This window comes from Sciurus carolinensis, chromosome 1 (assembly GCF_902686445.1).
Source record: "Sciurus carolinensis chromosome 1, mSciCar1.2, whole genome shotgun sequence".
Taxonomy (NCBI): domain Eukaryota; kingdom Metazoa; phylum Chordata; class Mammalia; order Rodentia; family Sciuridae; genus Sciurus; species Sciurus carolinensis.
This window is the reverse complement of record NC_062213.1, coordinates 35,226,744-35,250,905: the sequence shown is the minus strand read 5'-3', so window position 1 is coordinate 35,250,905 and position 24,162 is coordinate 35,226,744. Positions and strand designations below refer to the sequence as shown.

Sequence of the window (24,162 nt, the reverse complement as noted above, 5' to 3'; positions counted from 1 at the left end):
TTCTATGCATATATAGTTTATAGGTTTATAAAATTGGTATCATACTATGTATAATTTTGTACCCTGATTTTTTTCATTTGATAACCTTTTTTGTGTCCTGATTTTTTTCAGTTGATAACCTTTTCTTCAAACTATTAGATATTCTTTAGAATTCTGTTTTAAAGGCTACACTAATGTTTTATCTTAAGAATTCATCACAAACTAAATATTTGAAGCATTGCAGTTTCTTCCAACTGCTAATATAAATAATTTAACAATGGTTATCTTTGTGTATAATATTTTGCCTTCATTTCTGAGTATTTAAAACTATATGTATATGAACTTTGGATTTTTTAAATCTTTAATTCAGATTTCCAGATTGATTTCCAGAGATGTTGTAATATTCTATACTACCATCAAATGTGCTTAAGCTTTTGGTTTCAATGCATCAAATCTTTTCAAACTGATTAGTCCACAAAAAGTGCTCTTTATCACCTTAATTTAAATTTGATTGTGAGGTTGAATGTTTTAATATGCTTATTGGTATTTGATATCTTCTGTGAATCATTTTTTCATTCCTTTATTCCTTTGGTCCTTCTTCCTATTGGGTATTAATGAATTTTTCTTATTGATTTTTAAGAACTTTTATATATTAGAATTTTACCTCATCTGACTTGTTTTCTCCAAATTTATTTCCCATTTCAATGTTTACTAATTTTCTTTGATTATTTGCAAATATTGAAGTTAGTATAGCTAAACCTTTGTATATTTGTTGATAATTTTCTTATTATTTTCATCCTTAGAATTTTTTATTCATCCCCAAATCAGTTATATATTTAGGTGTATATTTTGCCAATTTTATTTTTTTAACCATTAACTTTTTAATCTTTCTGGAATTTATTTTGGTGTATGACAAGATAAACACCAGATTGGTGAGTATGTAACACAAATTGCTTGTACCAATCCCTACCTCATCCTCCCCCAACTTTATCATACTATTTGGTCTGTAGCCCATTTTTCTTTGTAGGAATCAACAAGAATCAAAATGGAATTCAGGAAGGCAACCAGATATGAAATTAATATAGTAATTTTATGCTATATCAAAACTAATTAGGAAAAATAAGAGTAGTTCTCATTCTGAATTAAAACCAGAAAATCTGTTTTAAAAATAATTAACAAGAAATCAGGGAACTGTGGGAAGAACCACAAAATTTTACTGGATAACATAAAGGAAGATGTGAGTAGAGAGGTTCATTTAATGTTCCCAATTAGGAAAACTAACACTGTAAAGATGCATGCCAAATAATCTTTTGGGGTTAATAACATTCTAGTCATGATTCTAGTTGGACCCTTGAGGTATCTTACTTTCTAAAGTTAATGTAGAAGGAAAAACACTGGTAAGAATAGCTAAGAGTAGTCAGGAAGAACTCACTTGACCAGATATTTATAAAAAGACAATAATTAAAAGTATGGTATTGATAGAAAATTTAGCAGAGCAGTGGAATTCTAGTATAGAATATTAAAAACTAATAAAATGATAAAAATAAAGAAGTACCACAATTCAATGGGAAGGAAGTAGTTATGTAACATAGAAAATGTACATACAGTTAAGAAAAATGAAATGATAGATTTATTGTATACTTGTTGCATTAAATGATGTTATGAGAAAATTTATGTCTTGAATATATCTCAAAGGAACTAGTAGGTGTTAATCAGTTGTATTATGGAGTATATAGGAATTTTATTTTCCATGCACTGCTATACTTCCCTAAGTACACTTAATATTCTTTGGTTTGGTAATTTTCCATGTTTTCAGAGTGAGAGATACTAATAGATTAAAAAAAGATAATTTTGTTATTTTTGGTGGGTTGGTTTAGATTCCTTCTGGTAGGTACTTGTATTATACTTCCCTAAAAACTAATACCATTATTTTACTACACAAAAATGTATAAAATGAAGCAGAGATGTACCAATACAGTGATTGAAAAACATTTTATGTGTGGTAGCCTTTCAAATATTTACACTTTGTTTTAGGATTCTGAACTATCCACTTATAAATATCTCATATATATATATATATATATATAAATCTCTCTCTCTCTATATATATATATATATAGAGAGAGAGAGAGAGAGTTATGTATGAATTATATTCAAATTCTATATGATACTACCAAACTGAGACATTTATCAAATAGAGAAACTACATACCACTCACGTCTGTGTTCTCCCCTAATTTGAACTCCAAGTAGACTCTGGAGATAGTCCTCTTTCTCATCTATCCAATAATTTGTTTCTCAGTGTACAATTTCTGCTAATATGTATTTTCTAGGGACAGATCTGACTTTCATATTTGGAGAAAGAAATCTGAATAAAGTAATCTTTTCCTATTCAATATTTCCCTAATAGTAAAATGCAGTGAGGAGAAATTGTAGCTGTTGAGAGACTAGAAATTATGGGATAGAGAATGAAATGTGTCCTATCTAGACTTTTTTCATTATAGTAACATTTTCAATTATTTGTGGAAAAATTATCAGTCTGATTTGGGAATAAGCTACTTTTAATGATGTCTAACATTGTTATTCATGGACTCTTTGGGATTTAACTAATGTTTGACATTTCTTCTGAATAATTAAGGAAGTTCATTAGTACCATTTAAACACAGTTTTTTCTTGTATATTTATATGTGACAGCATCATTCCAATGAGGACAAGCCCACTTTAAGAAGAGAATTGTCCTTTTGTTTTGTTATCCCTAAGCTGGGTAACTACAAAGAATGTGTTCAGATACTCAGATATCTCTCTCATTATCTTTACTTTTCTGTTCCTTTTTATTTTTTATGTGCATTCTTAAAAATGGGCAAGGCAAATTTGGATCAAGTAATCTAATTTAAAAATATTAACCAACTCCAAATAGGTAGTGCCAGTTAAGACTATCATTGCAAAAGGATTCTTTCCAGGCCCTAGTATGTTATAGCTTTTGCTTACTACATAGCAGAATCTTTTCTGCTTTTTAAATAATAAAATTCAATTGGCAATCGACAGCAAACTTATAGTTCACTTAACTTAAAACCTTCTTTCCTCTTCTTTCCTTTTGGCTCAACCAGTTTTTAGTTTCAGCTTCTTTGGTGTATTGGTAGCTTTGGCTCTTTTATTATTCATATGGATTTCTTTTTAAGTATACAAGATTTCACTCATACTTGAAATCAGTGTCATTTCACTTACTATATTCTGATAAATGATAGTGATAGTTATAAACCATGAGTGATTTGGCCATTCTTTGTGTAAGAATAACAGGGGGGTGCAGTAGGAAGTTTTGGAATCTAAGAGATTAAGTCCTGGTTGTGTTATTCTCTGATTACATGGTCTTGTTCTACCATTTTAACTACTCTGTTTCCTTACCTATAAATCTTTAAATCAGAATATAGCATTTTTAGTTTTTGATAATTGTAGGGACCAAAAGAGACTCACTCTCCCTCTTTCTATAAACACACACACACACATGTGCACACATTTGACAAGTAGCAGGTAGTCAAATCATTAAATTTTTTTAAAAAATTTTTTCTGAGTAGTTATACATAACAGTAGAATGTGTTTATGCATTTTGATTTATCATACAGAAATGGAGTATTATTTCTCATTTTTACATTATTTATTTAATGTTTTATAATGATCAAGACTTCTATAGGACAACTCTAAAGAATTTTGGATGGAAAATATAATTGTGGTCATGTGGACTGTGGTCATTTCTTTGGTTTCTACTCTTTCAGAATCTGTCCCATGTTGAACATGCTATTTCCAGGCTAAAAAGAATGTACCTTTTAACTCACTGAAGTATTCTTTTGAGATGTAAACATCCGTTTACTTGTTTTCTGCCAAGTACTTTTTCAGTTCCTCTTATTTACAGAGTGTGGGATTAGATCCAGTGGAGAATGCAGAGATGAACAACACATTCATTCTACCCTCAAAAAATTGAAAGACTAAAATAATAGTAGTATAATGTGATTATACTATAGGAATTATATGATTTTAGATGAGAAAGGCATTAGTTGTATCCACTGATATTTTGGGAACTGCATGTCTTGAAACACTTGTCTTTCAACAGTGTGATGGAATTCCTTTTCAAATTGTTAATATAATCACTTCTCTATCCTTTGTGTTGGATTAGGAAATGGCAAACTGTGTTCTTTATTCTTTTCTTTCTTTCCATCTCTCTCTATACTTCTTGCCTTGATTTATGGAAGGAGATAAGGCTTAGATTACTGATGTCATAGTATCTCTATATTTGAATATTAATGTGCTTCTCAAATTTAAAATATATTTTTCTTATGCTTTATAAAGTACTATTGACTTTATAATTTTTCTTATGATTTCCTTATTGAATGATCTAGAAGAGATTTCTCAATCTTAACACTGTTGTTATTGGATCTGGATAATTGTTTTTTGAGGCTGCCTTGTGCATTCTAAGGTTAGCAGCATATCTGCTAAGTAACCAGAAGCATTCCATTCCCAGTTATGACAAACAAAAATATCTCCAGACATTGGCAAATAACTCTTGTGGGGCAGAGCCCCTCACTCTGAGCCCCCATCTCCCATCTCTATTCTCTCCACTTGTCCTTCTCCCCTCCTCACTTTCAGAACCAATTGAGAGGGTCAAACCAGCATTTAAAAAATTTAAAGAATGAAATAGAATACAATAGAAAACATCAGAGAAATACAGAGTAAGGATAATTGTTCTGTAAAACAATTTTTTAGGGTTTTTAGTTTTTTGGTGTGTGTGTGTGTATGTGTGTGTGTGTGTGTGTGTGTGTGTGTGTGTGTGTGATGTGGGTATTCCCAGGACCCCTAGTGGATACCCAAATCTGTGGATGCTCAATTCCCTTATATAAAATACAATGGCATAGTATTTGTATATAAACTATGCAGTCCTCCTATATGTTTTAAATAATCTCTAGACTGCTTCTAATACCTAATATAAGGTACTATATAAATTATTTGCTGTATTGTTTAATGAATAATTATCAAGAATGAAACATTGTGTACATGTTCATTATAGACAATGTTTTAAAAACTATTTTATGTCTGCAGTTGGGTGAATTCATGATGTAGAACCAGTGGACACAAAAGACTGATTGTATTTATACTGTGGATCATGGCCAAAAGGTTTAAAAGATACTCCCTTATGTTAGAATTTTGCGACTTCCTTGGTGCCAGTCTTGCTCATCTCTTTCAGACTTGGAGACTGATTTAGAAATGATGTTTGATGATTAATGGCTAATTAATGTATTGAACCTCCTCCCCTTTTTTTCTTTTTTGGTTCTTCTGGGAACTTAACCTAGTGCCTCACGGTGCTGGGCAAGCAATCTATCAATGAGCTACATCCCCAGGCCAAACTGATACATTGTAGATAGTATACTTTTCTTTATTAGATATATTTTAATCTTAACATTATCATGCAATGTAGTTTTTTCACCTAAATTACATAGTCATGTTATCAGTTATTTTTCCAGTTGCACAAAAGATATTCTGTAAGACCTTTTAAAAGCACGAAGACTCATTTTGGAGAATTTTATTCCTTTGTGTTTTAGGACCTAATCTGCCTGATTTCACCTTGTTGTTGCAAGCCTTTATGGTTTCTTTGTAAAAATTTGAGTTAGTGATTGGGCTAGCAAATGCAAAAATACATGCATATAGTCTTCTAAGCTATAAAGTGAGAAATGTTTGATTCAAATATTAGAATATTGAAAGTAGCACAACACACTTTTATTTATCTTGAGGAGTTGGGGGAGTAGAGATGGGAGAATGGGACATTTTGGATAGAAGACCCAGAATAGGAAGAAGGAAAGACAGACTGCACACCTTCCAGATAAAAACTTGGATCATAAGGTACTAAAAACAAACCCTAGAGGTATCAGCCTGTATTTGCCTGGATTTGGGTATCAGTATCAATGGTTAAATTTATCTCTTTGCATAATCTCAAGTTTCTTGTAATTTTTAATTACTGGATTTACTGTATGTGATTATAAAGAAAATAGACTATTAAAACAATAGTATATATTAGAAAGTCAAGGAAAATACTAATTTATGGTATTGAGAGCAATTAAACATGTAAGGAATTCTAAACCAAATGGAATAAAAACCATTTGGGTAAGTTGTAATAATAAAACTATTTTTACAAACTTTAGGTAGCTATTTTATTAAGACTTTCACAAGTAAAATTTTTTAAAAGTCAAAGATTGATTTCTTTTTTGTATATTCACTCCATGTATTAAATAATTTTATGCTAAAAATTTTTCCAATTGTGCCATGAGTCTTAGAGCTTCACTTTTGAATAAAAAGAATTCAGTCACGGTAAAATTACATGGATATGATGGACTATTCTGTTGCTATATTAGGTAGTCTTATGAAATTATTTCATCTTGACTTTTCTAAAAGTAGGATACTTTTTGTTTGATGAGAAATGAAGTTACAAATATACATTATGAAGCTGATTTGGGACTTGAAATTATATAACAAAAATATGAGCAGATTACAAGGCTAAATTAACTCAAAGTTAATATAAAAAGTGCATAGCCAGGGCTGGGGAGATAGCTCAGCTGGTAGAGTGCTTGCTTTGCAAGCACAAGGCCCTGAGTTCGATCCCCAGTACCGCAAAAAAAAAAAAAAAAAAAAAAAAAAAAAAAAAGTGCATAGCCAGAAGGTAAATTTACAAATGGGAATAAAGAAGAATTTTAAGTTTCCTTATAAATTGGATCATTTAAATTTTTTAAGATGATAATCTCTCCCCTTTGCATAAATCTTTCCTTATTAATTATGGTTTAAACTTGTCTTAATAACTTGAGTATAATAAAAACTGCTTAAGGAAAAAAAAAGCATTTTCTGTAGGCATTTACCTATGAAAAAGAACTGTTTTGCTTCTGAGCTAAGAGTGCTTTTTACATTTTTTAAATGGTTAAAAAATAATATTTCATAACACAAAAATTATTTGAATTTAAATCTTAGTCTTTTGAATAAAGATTTACAAAAATAGCCACACTGTTCATTTGTGTGTTGTTACCAACATGTTCATATGTTTATTTCATGTGTTGTGCATCACTGCTCTTGTGCTACAAGAGTTGAGTGGTTGAGACACATTACATGTGGCACTTTCATTGCTTTGCATTGCTCTTTAGCATACTACAAATTACGACACATTCATTACTCCACAGTGTTTTAAATATCATGCACACTGCCACAGTATGCATGACAGTATAACAGTGTGCATGACACTAGAGATACTGTAGAATTACAAATGCATTTCTGTATTTTTTTTTTTGTGTGTGTGTTTTATGTCAGAAAGGATTAGGAGAGTAGATTTTGAATGCCACAGTTTCAAGGCTCTATAGAGTGTGGGTCACTTTGTCAAATTTGATGGCAAAGTATAGTGTTTATTGTTCAATGACAGTGCATGCACATTACTAGATTAAGCACCTGTTGCAATATTTCCAAGTAACAGGAAACCAAAGGCCAAAAAATTTGGAAATTTAAAATGGGATATGTCATTACAGCAGAATTTCTTTACAACAATAAAAAAGGAAAATGAGGCTAGAACCAAAGGAAGTTTCCAAGTAGCTCATTTATTAGCAACTCAAGAAAGCCATTTACCAATGGTGAATTAATTAATCCTGTTCGAATGCAGCCACTGAAGTAATGTGTTCTGAGAAAATAAACTTGTAACATTATTAGCCACTTAATGAGAAGAGTTGTTTGAAAATTTGGGAATGTTGATCCATTTTAAAATAAGCAAATGATTTCATGTAACTTTCCTTGGCTCTTCATGAGTCATTAGATGTTATCAACATGCTCAGGTGTTTGAGAAATTGTTACAGGATTTGAAGTGAGTGAAGAGTTAGTAACCATTAACAGTCTGTGTAGAAGAACTAGAAGTAAGAATTTTTTTAAAAAATCAAGAGAAGACTAATTCTGTATAGCTTACTGAAATGTGTTATACCTAAAATATGTGTGGAACAGAAAAGTTTTTTTCCCCCTTGGACAATTATCTAAAACATTTGAAAATGTAGGGTGTTAAAAACCTGTGATTTTTCATGTATTATTTGCCAGCAGATATTTAGCAGGAAATATTTGAAACTATTATGTGTTATTAAATCAGTACCATCAATGGTGAACTTGATTCACTCTTGTGGACTTAACCATTATTAGTTCTGTACATCTGTCAGAAGCGGAAGTTAAATATCTTGACTTTTCCTTTGCAGTAATTTGCTGTCTTAGCAGTCCTGGAATTTTATTGCTTTTTTTTTTTTTTTTTTAAATCTCTGAATGAGAATTGCCTTTGACTACTATTATTGAACAATGAATCAGTGAATTTTTTTATTAGAACTTTATGGTTATCCATAGTAGTTGGTGTATCCCGACAAACTCATACATGCATGGAATTTGATTTCAGTTCTTGACCTGCCTCCCCAGCTTTTCCCTCCTCTTTTCCTTCTTGTCCCATTCTTATTCCTCTACTCTAATAGAATTCCTTTTGCTTGTCTATTTATTTATATTTGATTGATTCTTTCTGCCTGTGCACAAAGGTGAAGTTCCCTGTGGTATATTTATATAGGACATAACATGATTTTTAAAAAATTCATTCTGCATTGCCTTCCCTTACCCATTCCTCCACTCTGCCTCTGGGTTTACAGTGATGAACCACTATGCCTGGATCTTTTTTCTCCCTCATTCCCGTGTTTTTTTCCACAAACCTCTTCTGCAGATATCCCTTTCTCCAATCTTTCCATTTCTTTTTATCTCTCAACCTCTGGCCAATTAGCTATGTCAATCGCCCTGTCCATCTGGAGATGGACTGACTTCTCTGAATAGGGTAACTCTCTTTGCCTGAGTGTATGTAGTTGTTGGCAGGGTAAGGATACAGCCATAGTACCTTGCAATGCTTGGGGCATCTTGGGGAATAAGTGCTATACTGAGACACCCATATGAGTGGTATGCAACAGCATCCATTGAGATTTTGTTCTTAGATTTTTATCCCTTTACTTCTATAAGAATGGCAGTAATGGTTTTAAGCATCCTTTACTCAAGTCCTTTTTTGAAAATGAAGGAAAAGTTTCTGGATTCCTCCTTGGTAGACGTTATCCTATGTTTTCTTAGCCATAATTATTTCTCATGTCAGTTCCTAATCACTGGCAAAGGACTTCAGTTTATCAAGACTGGCTTAGAATTCACAATTCTAAGGGGATAGGAAATGATTGTTGGATAGATAACAATTATGCCTGCCAAGATATTCATTGTAAGGGCTACAATAGTACAAAACCGGAAGCAACTCAGATATCTAAAAATGAAGTGCTGACACTGGTTTGTTCCAGATTGTGAGAGCTAATAGTGTGCAACTCTTGTTCAGTGACATCATGTTGGTAACGCAAATTGATCAAAGTAGAAGTGCTTGCACATGGAAATAAACAAAATTTTACATAATAGCACCTATTCCACATCCCCCAGGAAATTGCTCGTTAAACATTAACCATCATACCACTGATATCTATTTGAGGTTTATATAAGAAGATTATGAGAACTAGGAAAATTATCTAGGATATAATGTAATAAGCTTTTTAAGAAAAGTTATATCTACTTTTATAACTTTTATCAAAGTTATAGCTGCTATTTTAAAATGACACGCATATGGTGAAAATTGGAAAAGAATAAAGATAAATTAGAAGTTTCATTTGTTGGGACAATCATTAGTAGGAAAGTTTAATGTAGAATTTTATTAGTGTGACTATAACATTTATGTTATAATAAAACAAGGTATTACTGTTGATTAAGCTTTCTTACTGTATTACTGTTTTAGTAACCATTTCTCCCCTTTTTTATTCTCAGAATACATATTGAAAAATATTTCCATGATAGTTCTGTGCATTGAGTATATCATGCTAAATGCCTAAAAATGTAAACATCCTTTATATTCTTTATAATTATAAAATAATTATAAAGTAATTCTCCATAATATTTTCTTCAGAACTCCTTTAGGTTTTCAGTATTGCATGTTTTATTGTTTATGGTTTATCTTCCCCTATATTTTTATTAAAATTCGTATAAAATTAAGTCAGTCAACTATTATCTTCTTCTGATATACATGGCTTACCAAGATCATGTAACTTTCCAAGACCTTTTTTAGTTGGCGACAAACATTTAATTGTATATTGGTCCTTTCAGGAAATGCCAAGACTAATATTGGCGTGGAAACAGATGAAACAATATTTCATTCCTTGAGAACACTTTTTGTGGACTGCTTAAGAGATTATGTAATCTAATTGGTACAAAGTTTTTAAAAATATTGATATAAAAAGTAGTCTCCTGTTTATTTATCTTTATTTTCTGTCATGTGCAACACTATTTTGCACAAAAGAGGGACTGCACTGTATTATGAAATGGCCATTAGCACAGAATTAAACTTTCAAAGTAAAATTATCCATTTTCAAAAGGTAAATAACAAAAATAAATCAAGTTTCTTTTTTAAATATTGATTTGTAAATATTATATAGAATAGTAATTGTTTTTTTGGTATGCTGAATGAAAATTTTTCCTTTTTCTGGCTATTTACTAAAAGTTCAAGGGAATATGTTTTAATATGGGCATTAACCAACTCAAAGAATACAGAAATTTGTGGCAAAAAATTGTACAACTTTAAAATAAAATTAAATAGCAGAAGAGAAATGAAAATTAAAAATAATAAGGCAAATAGTCATTAAAGAGAAATAAGTATTAGATTTCAGATATGATAAGATTTCAATATGAATCTGGTTTAACTGATAGGACATATAGTGATGCTAAAATTAAAAAAAGAATTTCTACTTAGACTTCAGTTAAACAGAACATTTTTTACCAATACTCACTTAAACCTTACTTTTAAATTCTGGTTAATACAACTCAGTGAAATTCAAGAAAACACAAATTTATTGCTTGTCTGTTGTGTGTCTGATGATATGCTAAGAGCCATGAACGAGATGAATATGATATGATCACTGCTTTGGAAAAAAGCACATAAGTAAACAAGAGCAACATAATATGTTAAACATGACAATAATAGATGTAATTCATAGAGGAGAGAAATAATTCTACCTTGATTTATCAGGGAGAAGCTTACAGATAAGTTGATATGTAGATTTTGGAGTTTGAATGGAATTTTCCAAGAGAAAATGCAGATATAGGATGAGGACAGATGACCATTCTTTGCAGGGGGATAAAAGAATCATGGGTACTTATTTGGTAGGCATTGCTTGACACTAAGTGAGAAGGCATATTACAAAGATGAAAAAGACACATTTCCTTTCTTTAAGAAATTTTTAAGCTATTGAAGAGTTAGTTTGGTTAATAGGTTTATCAATTATCCTTTCATAGAGATGCTGTATGATATATTAGAAAGGGAAACTGATTTAAATATACCAGGTCCTATTTTAGGCTCTGCTAGTGACCTCCAGTATCATATTCTGAAGATCATTTAATTTTCTGAGTCTCAACTTCTTCTTAAAGATGGAGAAAGTAGAATCATTCAGTTTTTTTCCAAGTTTGTTCAATGGAGCCATCAGTTTTCGTGGAAAGTTGCAGGAACTTAAGAGAGGGGTGAGAAGGTACTTCCAAAGGGGTATGTAGCTGGGTAACCACTTTGAAGCAAACTCTAACTTAACTGGTTTTATAGTTGGGAGTGCTGTTAGGAAAGAGCCTTCATTGCATGAAGCAGTGTGAAAAATTAGACAATATTTTAATTAATTAATTGATTAGTTAATCTAGTATTTACTCTCCAGGCACTACTCTGTGTGTTAGAGGATACAACAGTTAAAATACAATAACAACAACAAAAAGTCAAATTTCCTGAAGTCAAAGAGATAGCAGAATGCCAAATCACGGAGGACTTTGTAATTCCTTAGAAGAACTTTGGCTTTTACTCTTTCACTCAAGTGAAATGAGAAGTCCTTGAAAGGTTTTGAGTAATGAATGACTTGACCTGGCTTACCTTTGGGATATAATTGTTTATACTATAGATAGATAACTGTTTTAGTCAGCTTTTTCACTGTTGGGACCAAACGACTCCACAAGAACAGTCACAGGATGAAAAGTTTATTTGGGTCTCATGGTTTCTGAGGTGTCAGTTCATAGATGGCTGACTTCATTGCTCAGGGCCTGAGATGAGGCAGAACACCATGGCAGAAGAGTATGGCACAGGAAAGCAGTTCAGGACATGGAACCAGGAAACAGGACTGGGTATGGGGAGATTGCTTCACTCTTCCATTCTCCAGAGACTAAATAAATACCCCAAAGCATGTCCTTGTTGGGAGAAATCCTAGTTCTTGGCTGGCAAAAGTGAATGTCTCAAGTGTGTAAACCTGCGGGGAGGATTGTTCCGCTTCGGCTACCTAGGAAAGGAAACAACTGCCCCAAATTGACTCAGTGTTACCACGGGAACCCATATAGGAACCTGGTGGTTTGATCCCCCGTGGCACATTGTGATTGGGAAAGAAACCTATAAAATGTATAGCTGTTCTCACAATAAACGAGTTTGCAGACTGCTGGTCACAAGCCTGCTTCCACCCAACTCCCGGAGTCTGGATCTTGACTCTGCACGCTTACCCCGCATATGAGCTAGCCCAGCACAAGAGAAACTACTTGTCCTCAATGACCCACCTCTTCTAGCCACACCCTACCTGCCTACTTTTATTAGGGGATTAATGAACTGATTAAATTTAGGCTTTCATAATCCAATTATTTCACCTTTATTGCAGTGTCTCACACTTGAACTTTTGGGGGGCACCTCATATCTAAATCTATAACAATAACTGTTGTGTTGGAAGAACTTGAGAGAAGCAAAAATAGAGGCAGAGACACAGTCAAATAGCAAACTAATGCAATACCTCAAGAGAGATGATGATTATTTATGCCAGGTTGATACTACTGGTGGCAGAGAGATGGTATTTTTTCTAAGGAACTTATTAGAATGTGGTGCCACAGTCTTTAATCAGGACTATAAGTACAGCATTTATGGCAGTGGGATTTTGCATTGAGGGGGAGAGCTGGGGTTCAATTTTCAACATTGAACAAGTTTCAGCATTGGGCAAGTGTTAATTCATAGCTAAGGGAGCTGGGGTAGGGGAGTTAATGGAAGAAAAATTATTAGAGAAAAAATTACTAACAGGAAACATCAGGGTTAAGGAGAATTCTGGGCAAAATTACCCAACAGGATTCTTGCTTCTGTGTGTAAATTAAAATTGTAGAAAACTATGTGTTATATAATCCTGTTAACAAAGAATACTGTCTTTACTACATTTTTAAAAAGCCTGCACTCAAGAAATCTATTTAATTATACTTAATCAAGAGTTTTACAAACTTATGTGACTGGAGTACCTTTAAGTTAATCAAGCCTATTAACATTTTGCAGAACCATGTTGCATGAAATACATGTTGGTCAATATATGTATGCCAGCATATGTATCCTGAGAAGTTGAAGAGAAGAGTAAAATACCAAGAAGAGAAATGAGAGGAAAAATAAAAGGATCATGTTTGGATTTTCTCTACCTATTTAGAATGAAAGTTAGGATTATTTTAAACTTATGATAAAGATGAGAATACTATCAATATTGGTATGACTATAATTTATAAAGAACTTTAATAACCATTATCTTTTCTAAACATCTTAACAACTGTGAAATATCAAAATTAACCTCTTCGTGCAAATGAGAAAATGAGATCTAATTGTAAATTATATTAGCTTAAAAGAATGAAAAGTAAGTAAATAAAAATTTAATAAACTCTTGCCTTAATAACTGTAGGAAAAAATATTATAAATAGAATTCCTGAACTATTTTATCTATGTTTAATATACAAACAAATATACAATGAGGTTAGTTTGTATTTTATAAGAGAGGAAAGTGAGGGAGAAAAATCTTAGTCTAAGATTTGAAACTTTTGGTTATTTATACCTAGGTAATCATTTTAAAATATGTTTAACTTGTACAAGTAGAATCATGATATCCTCATTCGGTAGGATTTAGTGTGCTTTTAGTGTAATTTCCTATCTGAAGCATTGATCTTCTCTATAACATACTAACAAATGCTACTTTAGCCTTTTCTTCAAATACCTTTAATGATGGAGGTGGGTACTATGAAGGCAGTGACACATTGTCTTTTAACTTTTTACTTTGAAGTAATCATAGATTTGGAGGAAATTGCAAAGATAATATAGTGAGATTCCATATACCATCCACTCAGTGTTCTCCAATGATTACAGCCTGTATCAAAACCAGAAAAATGACAATGGGTCAATGTGTTGTATACAGTAGACTCCTCTTATCTGCAGGGGTAGGTTCCAAGACCTCTAGTGGATTTCTGAAGCCACAGATAGTATTAAACCTTATATAATACTGTTTTTCCTATTTATTCATACCTATGGTAAAGTTTTATTTACAAATTAAGTACAATAAGAGATAACAATAGCTAATAATAAAATAAAACAATTATAACAATATGCTGTAGTACAAGTTGTGTGAGTGTGGTCTCTTTCAACTGCCAAGGGTAGGAAGCATATACAGAATAGATACGCTGAACAAAAGAATGATCACTTCCTGGTTGGGACAGAGTGGGATGACTTGAATTCCATCACAATACTCAGAACAGAAATTTAAAACTTATAAATTGTTTATTTCCCAAATTTTTCATTAATATTTTCTGACTATGGTTGATTGCAGGTAACAAACTGCAGAAGGCATAACTACCAGATATGGGGACGTTATTGTAGTTCTAGGACACTTCTCTTATATATTTAGATTTATGAAACTCCCACCAATATAACGATACAGAATTACCATATCACCACAAGGATAAAGATCATCCAAATAACTGCTTCTTTATAGTGATGTCTTATTCATCCCCTAACCTCTGCCAACCACTAAAAAATCCCCTCAAAATGTCAGACTATATGATTTCATTCATAAAACATTTTCTTAATGACATTTTGAGATTTTATTTTTCCATTCATTTTTTCATAATGCTTCATCCATGTTGTAAATATCATTACTCAGTAGCATTACATATTGTGGATATACCACAGTTTGTTTATCCATTTACCTGTTGAAGAACATTTTGGGTGCTTATACTTTTTAACTATTACAAATAAAGATATACTTTTTGATAAATTTCTCTTCATATAAAGTGTTCAACCTTTCATCATTAAGATGTGTGCTTTAGGTTTTATGTTGTTGTCTCTTACTCATTTGATCAAGTTCCTCTATATTCCTTATTTTTTGAGTTTTGCTTTTTTATTCATGAGTTATTTTTCTGCATCAATGATCAGTGGAAAGAATCATCTGATTTTTCTTGTTTAACATTCATTTCCAAATATTGAATCAGACTTGAAGTTCAGAAATAAACCCTAGTCATAATGTATAATTCTTTTACATATTGCTGAGTTCTACTGTTAATATTGTATTAAAGATTTCCATGTCTATATTATTGAGAATATTGGTCTACACTTTATTGTTGTTTGCCATTTCTTTTTTATTTTGTTTGTTTTCCCTTTTTCATTTCTGATTTCTTTTTCTTGCCTGTAGGTTATTTGAACTTTATTTTGGAATTGCATTTTTATTTCTCTGAACTTTATTTTGGAATTGCATTTTTATTTCTTTTCATTTTTTTGTGATCGCTCTTGGTAATGTATTTTATAAACAACTTATTACCTTCTATAGTGTTTACATTTAGTGAGTTAACATAAAATGTGAAAACTTTTTGTTTTTATCTTCCTTTATCTTTCTGTTTATGATGTAATTGTCTTAAATTTTTCCTGTCTATATGTTGAAAACCACATCAGACAGTGTACACTTTGTACTTCAAACATCAAATATAATTTAGAAAATTCAAGGGAGGAGGAAAGTCTAATGTATTTATACTTATTTTTGCTTACCATGTTTTTCATTCCTTCTTGGTGTTTCCAGGATTTTTCTTTTTTTGTTTCCAAAACTTCTCTTAGATATTCTTTTAGGGTGGCTCTGCTGGTGACAAATTCCCTTAGTTTTCTTTTGTCTGAGAATGTCTTTCATTCTTGAAAGATAATTTCATCATATTTAGAATTTAGGTTAACATTATTTTATTTCAGCAATTAAAACATTGTGCCTCTTCCTTTTGGCCTCCAAAGTTTCTGATGAGAAATCTGCTGTCATTCAAAAATTTTTTCCCTTTAGGTAAGGTATTTTTCTTGATGCTTTTAAGGTTTTTTTTTTTCATTTTTTATTTGATTATGATATATCTTCTTACAGATTTCTTTGGATTCTGCTGATTTATGGGTTTATGTAACTTCTTCAGTCTGAAGTCTTTTATCTTTTGCCAAATTTGGGAGATTTCCCAGTCATTATTTCTTTGAATACTTTTTTAGCCCATTCATTTTCTTCTCTGCCTCTGGGGATACAATGTTATGAACGTAATATCTTTTGCTCTAGTCTCTCAGGTCCTTGAGGCTCCATTCATTTTATCTTATTTTCCTTTTCAAAACGAGTGATTTTATTTAGTTTTACTATGTTTTTTAGATCAAGTAGACTTTGTTGTTCTACCTTTAAAATCAATCATTGAGTTATTCCTCTGTCCTCTCCATTCTACAGTAGGTTCCATCCATGTGCCTTTTAAATTTAAATTATTTTTTAGTTCTAAAATTTCCATTTCATTTGTGTGTGTGTGTGTTAGTTCTCATTCTAGAACTGGAAAGCCCAGCAATGCATATATGTATTAAGGAAAGATATTACCTTAATTCTGCCCTTCGAAGCTATACAATATAATCATTATTATATGATATATGTACATAATTGTACATATGTATATAATTATATAATTATTTATATACTAATTGTCCTGATAGGTTAAAAAACTATTGTGTATATGATTTACACTTATTATATAATTTTTACAGCAACACTAATTTTTTACTCATTCTACCACTGTTTATTCAGTGAATATCATATATGACATCTTTTTTAAAGGTCAGATAGTTTTGCTTTAGCTAAAAATGGTTATGCAGTTTGGTTTATTTACAGAGGAAAGAACCACACTTTGCCTTTTTGGTAGGTTGTGAGCTTAAGGGGAACAGGGGAGATTGTGAACTGAGTTCTTTTACCTTCATATAAATCAGTTAAGAGTTTGATTTACAACCTTCATACTGTTTTTCTCTCCATTTCATCGATGTATCCTTGTTGTGGAACAATAACACATTTTGAAAAGGCAACAGATTTCCTGAGATACAAATACTCTTAGCTTTTTGAGTAGCTTTCCAGGCAGGGGCAGAAGTATCCTCTGTGATGCTCATCTTCATTTACTCCAGTGTGTTGTACTAAAATTATAATTGTTTATTTGTACCATGAAAAGTTAGAGAGGCACTTCTCTGACTTCATAGGTTAAAGAATGAGGTTCATACTACAAACTATTTTGTGTGTGTGTTAGATAATATAGTTTCATTCTTCAGAGAGAAACTTAATTGTCTCTAGTGGCTCTCAAACATTATTGCAGTCATCATCTGTTAAAACATAGATTGCTCAGCCCCACTAACAATTTCTTATTCATTGAATCTGGGATGATACTCAATAATTTGCTTTTCTGGAATATTCCCAGATGATGCTGATGATGCTACTTTGGAGATTTTACTTTGAGAACCATTCATCCACTCAGAATTTTTCTACTTCTTTACTTCCTTTGGTTCCTCAGTTATTTGACTCTGATTTTAATTTTCATCATTTTATCGTAACTGTTCTTTATAACATCGGTCTTAACCTTCATGTTACCAAATCAAATGCAGACTTTCAATTAGTCATCCTATCTGATGTATAGAAATCAATCAATACTGTGAATTTCTCTTCCTTTTATGAAACTCTTTTATTTGTTTGGAGACTTTTCTCCATCTCCCTCCCTACCCCCTTTCATTCTCTGCATGCTCTTTCTCAATTTATTTTTTTCTTGAATCAAACCCTAAATTTTGAAGTTAGCTTGGGTTGTCTTCATATATTATCTTACCTTCTATTCCTAAATGATCTCAGTCCTGTCTATAAGCTAATCATTTCCAATTTTTGTGTCTCCAGATTAAAACTTCTTTCTAAGGTTTATTTCAGCTTGATTAATTTCTTTCTTACAGTTTTCTTGCCCACTTGAATGAATAACATTTAGAATTATATACCCGGAATCAAATATTGTATTTAATAAATTCTAAGATGCACTTTTTAAGCATTTTAATATCATGAAATTTATGACCCTTACAGTGAGATTCTATGAAATACAGTAATCCCTCCTACCCTTTCCCTAATAAAAAGTGCTCTTCTTTGTGTTGTCCATCTCATAAATTATCTTTTCTTTCATTCATTTGCTAATGTTCAGAAACCTGGGAGTTAATCTTGACTTTTCAGTCTTTTTTAACACTGTATTTCTACCTACAAAATATTTCTCAATTCCCTTTCATTTTAAATTTATTTTTTAACAATGTTTATTGCCATTATCTTTGTTCAGGCTATATTCACCTTTCCTGGGGACCATTGCACATGCCTTGTGACTTTTGGTTTCTTCCATTCTAGTCTCTATGTAGTACCTAGATTCACCCCCCTTTTTTAAATATTTAGACCATTCACATTTAATATAATTTTAAAAAATGGAGTATAACTTCTCATTCTTCTGGTTGTACATGATGTGGCATTACATAAGTCATGTAGTCAAATATGCACATAGGGTAACAGGGTCTGATTCATTTTAGTATCCTTCTACCCCATACCCTTTAAAGTGTAAATAAGATCTTGTTTCCATTTTGCTTAAAAAATCCTTCAACAATTGAAATTTATAATCTTTAACATGGCATAGAAGTACCTGTCTAAGCTGTTAAGTGCAGCGTTGCCAGTTTTATTTAGCATGATATTCTTCCTCATTCTTTCTGTAGACACACTGGTGTTCCTTCCATTCTTTTATAGTAAATTAATGTTAGTTCTTCCTGGAATGCTCTTTCCTCCATTTATTAAATCTATTTCGTACATGCTCATTAGATCACATCTTTCAATTCTCATCCTACACATCTTTACTTTAGAGGTGTTTTGTGATACCAAAATATAAATTAGATCTTCTTATACTCTCACGTAGAATTTTTTTTCCTATTTGACACTGGTAATTTATTGTGCTTAAATCTGTTGTAAGCATGTTTCTTTTGTCTTACCCCTTACACTAGACCCTAGCACAATAAATAGAACGTGGAAGGTAGTAAATATTTTTAAATAAATCAAAAGTATAAATGAAGATTAAATGAAGATTAAAAACATAGGTGCCTATTCAACCTAAAGAGAAGTTCTCTTTCAAATATGATAAATAAGAAGCACGTTAAGTGGGTGAAATGAATTTTCATTCTTTGTTGCCATTACATAAATTGTCTTGACAAAATGATTTTTTAAAAAAACTTTACTCTTTACAAGGATACAATTTCTGAAAAAAGTTGATGAGTTATTTCAAGTAATATTAAGTAATTCATGATATTTAAGCAAAGTTTATTTCATTTTAACTATTAGAAATTGAATTTGGTTTGTCATTTTCACAGAAATTTAATCTTTTGGCTAACCAGTTTTTTTAAATACATTTTTGAGGAAGTTTCACCATTATAAAGAATATCATACTGCATTCAACGGACAACATTTAATTATTTGGCTTTTGAAATGTTTATTGGCAAACCACTATAATTTTTAAAAAATTATCATTAGCCTTTGGAGAATAAATTCCTGTCTTTAGGCAGCATGGGGGGAAAACAGCACAGGAAATAGATATAGCCAAGAGTTTCTTTCTTTTTCAGAATATCCATTTTTTGTGTTTGTTTCTATTCTTGTTTATTATTAGCCTTTTTCTTCTTGCAGGACTTTTGTTCTGTAGGGTCTGTCCAAAGTACATAAACTTTATATTCTGCATTCTATAAATTTTATTCACTTGGAATCTTAGCTTTCTCTTGGTACACATAACGAGTGCTATGAAGTTCCTGAAACCAGGCAGGATCACACAGTTTATAATGTTTATAATGTCTCTGTCTGTCCTTTTTTCCCGCCGTCTCCTTTACTGCACTCTTATCTGTCTGACTCTCACAGGAGACATGGATTACAACTGGTTGGACCATTCGTCTTGGCATAGCAGTGAGGCTTCCCCAATGTCTTTGGTGAGACATGTGGAGCCTTACTATTTAATTTCCGTTATCATTTCACTTTTCCTTTTTATTTACACCTATGCATGTTTTCTTTTTTGTATTCTTTTTTTTTTTTTTTTTTTTTATCCCATACCTGTAGGGGACAGTCAAAAGGGAAAAAGAAAAACTAGTGAGCAGGCAGTTTTGTCGGATTCTAACACCAGGTCTGAGAGACAAAAGAAAATGATGTACTTTGGTGGCCACTCTTTGGAAGAGGATTTGGAATGGTCTGAACCTCAGATTAAGGACTCTGGGGTAGATACCTGTAGTAGCACAACTCTTAACGAGGAGCATAGCCATAGTGATAAGGTACTGAGATTGTGGAGCCTGCCTTTTAACCTGCTCATTTGGTCTTCGTTTGCTCTCTGTCACTCATTAAAACAGAACATACTAAAAGGACAGGGCATTTCAAGGGTCAATGTAGCATTTCTTAAGGTGCAGAAAAGAAAAACAAAATAAAACCAACCAAACCAACCAACCAAAAAAACCTCTTGTTTGCTTTGCTGTTTTTATTGTTTGACAGCATACCAAAAAAATAAGTAAATGAAAATAAAACTTAGGAACAAAGGAATGGTTTGTCTATGGTTGCATGAGAGAATTTTGTAATGTTATAAAAAAACCACAAATAATGAATAATTGTTTGGATTGGCTTATTTAATTCCTTCTATATATTTTCCTTGGGATGAAAATTAAATTATTAATAGTTTGAATCCCAGGCAAAAGGCAGTTAATTGGGTCTATTTGCACAGAAAAAGTTGTTTTTCTTTTTTCCCTTTCACTGTCATTTTGCTCTTTTGTTTTATCAATACAGCATTTTAATGTATTATTAATTAGTATTAGAGCCATTGCCATCTGCTTTGATATTTATTATTTTTGCTTTTAGTATAGTGAAACTTTTGAAATCTTTTACCATATAGATGTGATTGATTGGAACTTGTGTTTTGCCTGCTAAATTTCGCATGAAGATATGCATGCTATTTTAGGTGACTGTGAAAGTACTATGATTACACAAATCATTTTCTTTGATATTTAGCCTGTCATTCATAATGGACTGGTGTCATTATTTATAGAGGCCTTGGTTCTGCACTGAGAGAGAAATAAACTCCTAATATTTTCAAGGTTACTTAGCAATGGATATCTTTGAATTATCTGCTAAAGGTAATTTACTCAATAGGTCAAAGATCTGAAAGAATCAGGGAATTTCTATGAAGTGGGAAATATAATCTTTGAATGATGTCCCTGCAAAATCAATTGAAAAGTTATTGGAGCTTGTGTATTTTTTAGAATTTTAATCTAAAAACTTATTCAAGAAAACCATTATCATGGTTTTAGTCTTTATGTTTTAATAAGATTTAACCTTTTAATTTTTGCTGTAATACAGTCCTTTAAAATCATCCAGAAGTGTTTTAAGAAGAAATTCTCATTTTTAAATAGGTTCAACTGCGTAGAATTTCAATTTATTTTTCTGTCTTTAAATTTTTAATCTTCAGTCATAGAAAGTTTAAAGATTTTTAAAGTTTTTTGTCATTTTGTAGAGCTGTATTACTTCTGTATTGAGTCAGAGAACTGTAAGAATTTAGCAAAATTGAATTTTGAAAAAAATCTCGATTATAAAATTGAGATTGCAAGAGTAAAATAGTAAACTCTTTCAATCAGTTTTGGAATGTAAACTGGTTTGTGTAATCATAACAGGTTAGAATTCTGAACTTTGAGAGATTGTACAATTAGAGATAATTTGTCATAAAGGAACATTAATTTTTCTTCTTTGTTGATGCAATATGTCAGCACCCTGTGACTTGGCAGCCATCTAAAGATGGAGATCGCTTAATTGGTCGTATTTTATTAAATAAGCGTCTAAAAGATGGAAGTGTACCTCGAGACTCAGGAGCAATGCTTGGCTTAAAGGTATGTAATAAAATGTGTGAGATTTTTGGCTCTACACTCCTTTACAAATTTATCAGGAAAACAAAGAATATAATAACTTTTGACCCTTACCAATTTAGGGGGGATTTTTCCATTTCCTCTCTACATTTTCAAGAATTTTCAAATCCTGGCACTCTTTATCCCAAAGTTTTCATTTTCCAAGTATTATTTAAGAAGTTGCCATTATTCCACAATAATAGTCATGTGTATAATTTTGGAAGGCAATGATAGTAGCCTGATTAGAATAAATTTGAATCTTAAATACAATAATCAAACTTATTTTACTTATACAGTTTGTTCTTTAAGTCTATGTCTATGTTTATCTTATATTAAAATGACAACTTTAAGTACTCTATATAGAGATTAGGGAAATGTAATATGTACATTATTAAGGAATATGATTTTTGTATTAATGTAGTAAAATCGTGTGTGTGTGTATATAGGAGAGAATACTGTCGAAAGTCTGGAAACAAAAATAATTATGTTAGGAGATTAAATATGAATGCTTTATATTTCACTGTAAAATAGCAGGAAATTATTTGGTAAGTAAACAGAGCTGTTTGATTTTTATGTGTCTAATATAGCCAATTAAAAGCTGAAATGAAACACAAGTAAATGTTTTAGAGTTAAACAATTGCTATAGAAGGTGTGCTGTAGAATATAGATAACAGATATTAGAATAATTTGAATATAGGTCAAATTGGGCAAGTAACATTTATTGGGTGGCTGCTGTGTGTCTGGCACTCATCTGAGCATTTAACATCTGTCTGCTAATTCAGCACTTACAACAGATGAGAAGCTTACAGAGGTGTCATAATTTATCCATGATCACAAGATGATGACAATGGTGGTATTTAATTCCCCATCTGCCCAGTATAGTGTTAGAACAGTGTGATATAGAGGTTAGGAAGATTGGCTTGAATTTCAGTGATAGCAGTTCTAACTACATAACATTAGGCAACTAAACTTCTCTCAGTCTCAGATTCCTCATTTGTCCAGTGCTGATAATGCTATTTATTAGATTGTTAAAATGAAATTCAATAAAGCAGTATGTAAACATTTAGTACAGTATGTGGCATACCATAAAATTTTGAGAATACTACTAATAATAACTGTATGTAGTATAATTACGTATTACTATTAAAGTTTATTAGGTCAGAGTTTTTTTAAAAAAATTTTTCATGAGGTTGTAAGCCCACAAGACATCAACATTAAATTTTTAAATATAGGACTAAGTAAGTATTAACTGAATTCCAGCTGAGTGTAATTATGGAATAAATACAGGGAATAAAATAAATCAGTGATTTTTAAAATTTAAATACCTTTCACTTAATTTAGAAGAGAAAAAACAATTTGATTGATGAATTTGGTTACTTTCATTTGCTTTATCTGCTATGAAGTTGAAAATTACTTGAATGGCAGTTGATGAGAAACAAAACGTTAGTTTTATAAGAGTCCAGCCAGTATCTTACAGGTACACATATGATTCCATAGCATTATTCTTACTTAACATTTTTTCTTCTTCTAAAAGACATATTTTAATAGAAACATAAAATTAGAAAAATTGGGCTGCAAATGGTCTGCAAGTTTGCATTGCTTTTGATGAAATTAAGTAATTCTTGTCATTTTTGCAAGAAAAATCCATCATCATGTACATTATCATTATGCCTAAAATTGTATTAATGAAAACTTAGTAGCATACCATAATCAAGTAAAAAGTGACACTATTTTGTATTATAATATTTTAAATTTATAACAAGAAATTTTAAAATAACAATGTAGTACTATGACAGCAAGTTTTGAGAAATTACAAAAGGAAGAATTACACATAATAAGAACAGAAATTGTAAATGGTTAAGTTGTTTTTAAGTATGTGATGTTTTTAACATATAATAAATTAAATTGTAACATATTTGGAGTATGTAAAAGGGGTGAGTTCTTAGGATATGTATTAACTTCCTAAGAGCAACACTGAATTATTTAAGAAATGATTTTTAGTACATTAAATTTGTTGTAGAAACTGCAAATTGTTCCAAATATTTTTAA

The 24,162-nt window shown here is 31.3% G+C and overlaps 1 protein-coding gene across 50 annotated transcripts in view; it reads left to right on the top strand.

Moving 5' to 3' along the window:
- Rims2 (regulating synaptic membrane exocytosis 2) overlaps positions 1–24,162 on the top strand; it is a 601,671-nt gene that overhangs the window by 293,930 nt on the left and 283,579 nt on the right. For 26 of the 50 annotated variants that reach the window (XM_047527145.1, XM_047527153.1, XM_047527031.1 and 23 more), the window contains 2 exons: positions 20,294–20,502; positions 21,979–22,098. In XM_047527145.1, coding sequence (XP_047383101.1) covers positions 20,294–20,502; positions 21,979–22,098 — 329 coding nt within the window. Of the gene's footprint in view, positions 1–20,098; positions 20,167–20,293; positions 20,503–21,978; positions 22,099–24,162 lie in introns of all 50 variants that reach the window. The other 24 variants (XM_047527037.1, XM_047527075.1, XM_047527038.1 and 21 more) reach the window with 1 other exon arrangement.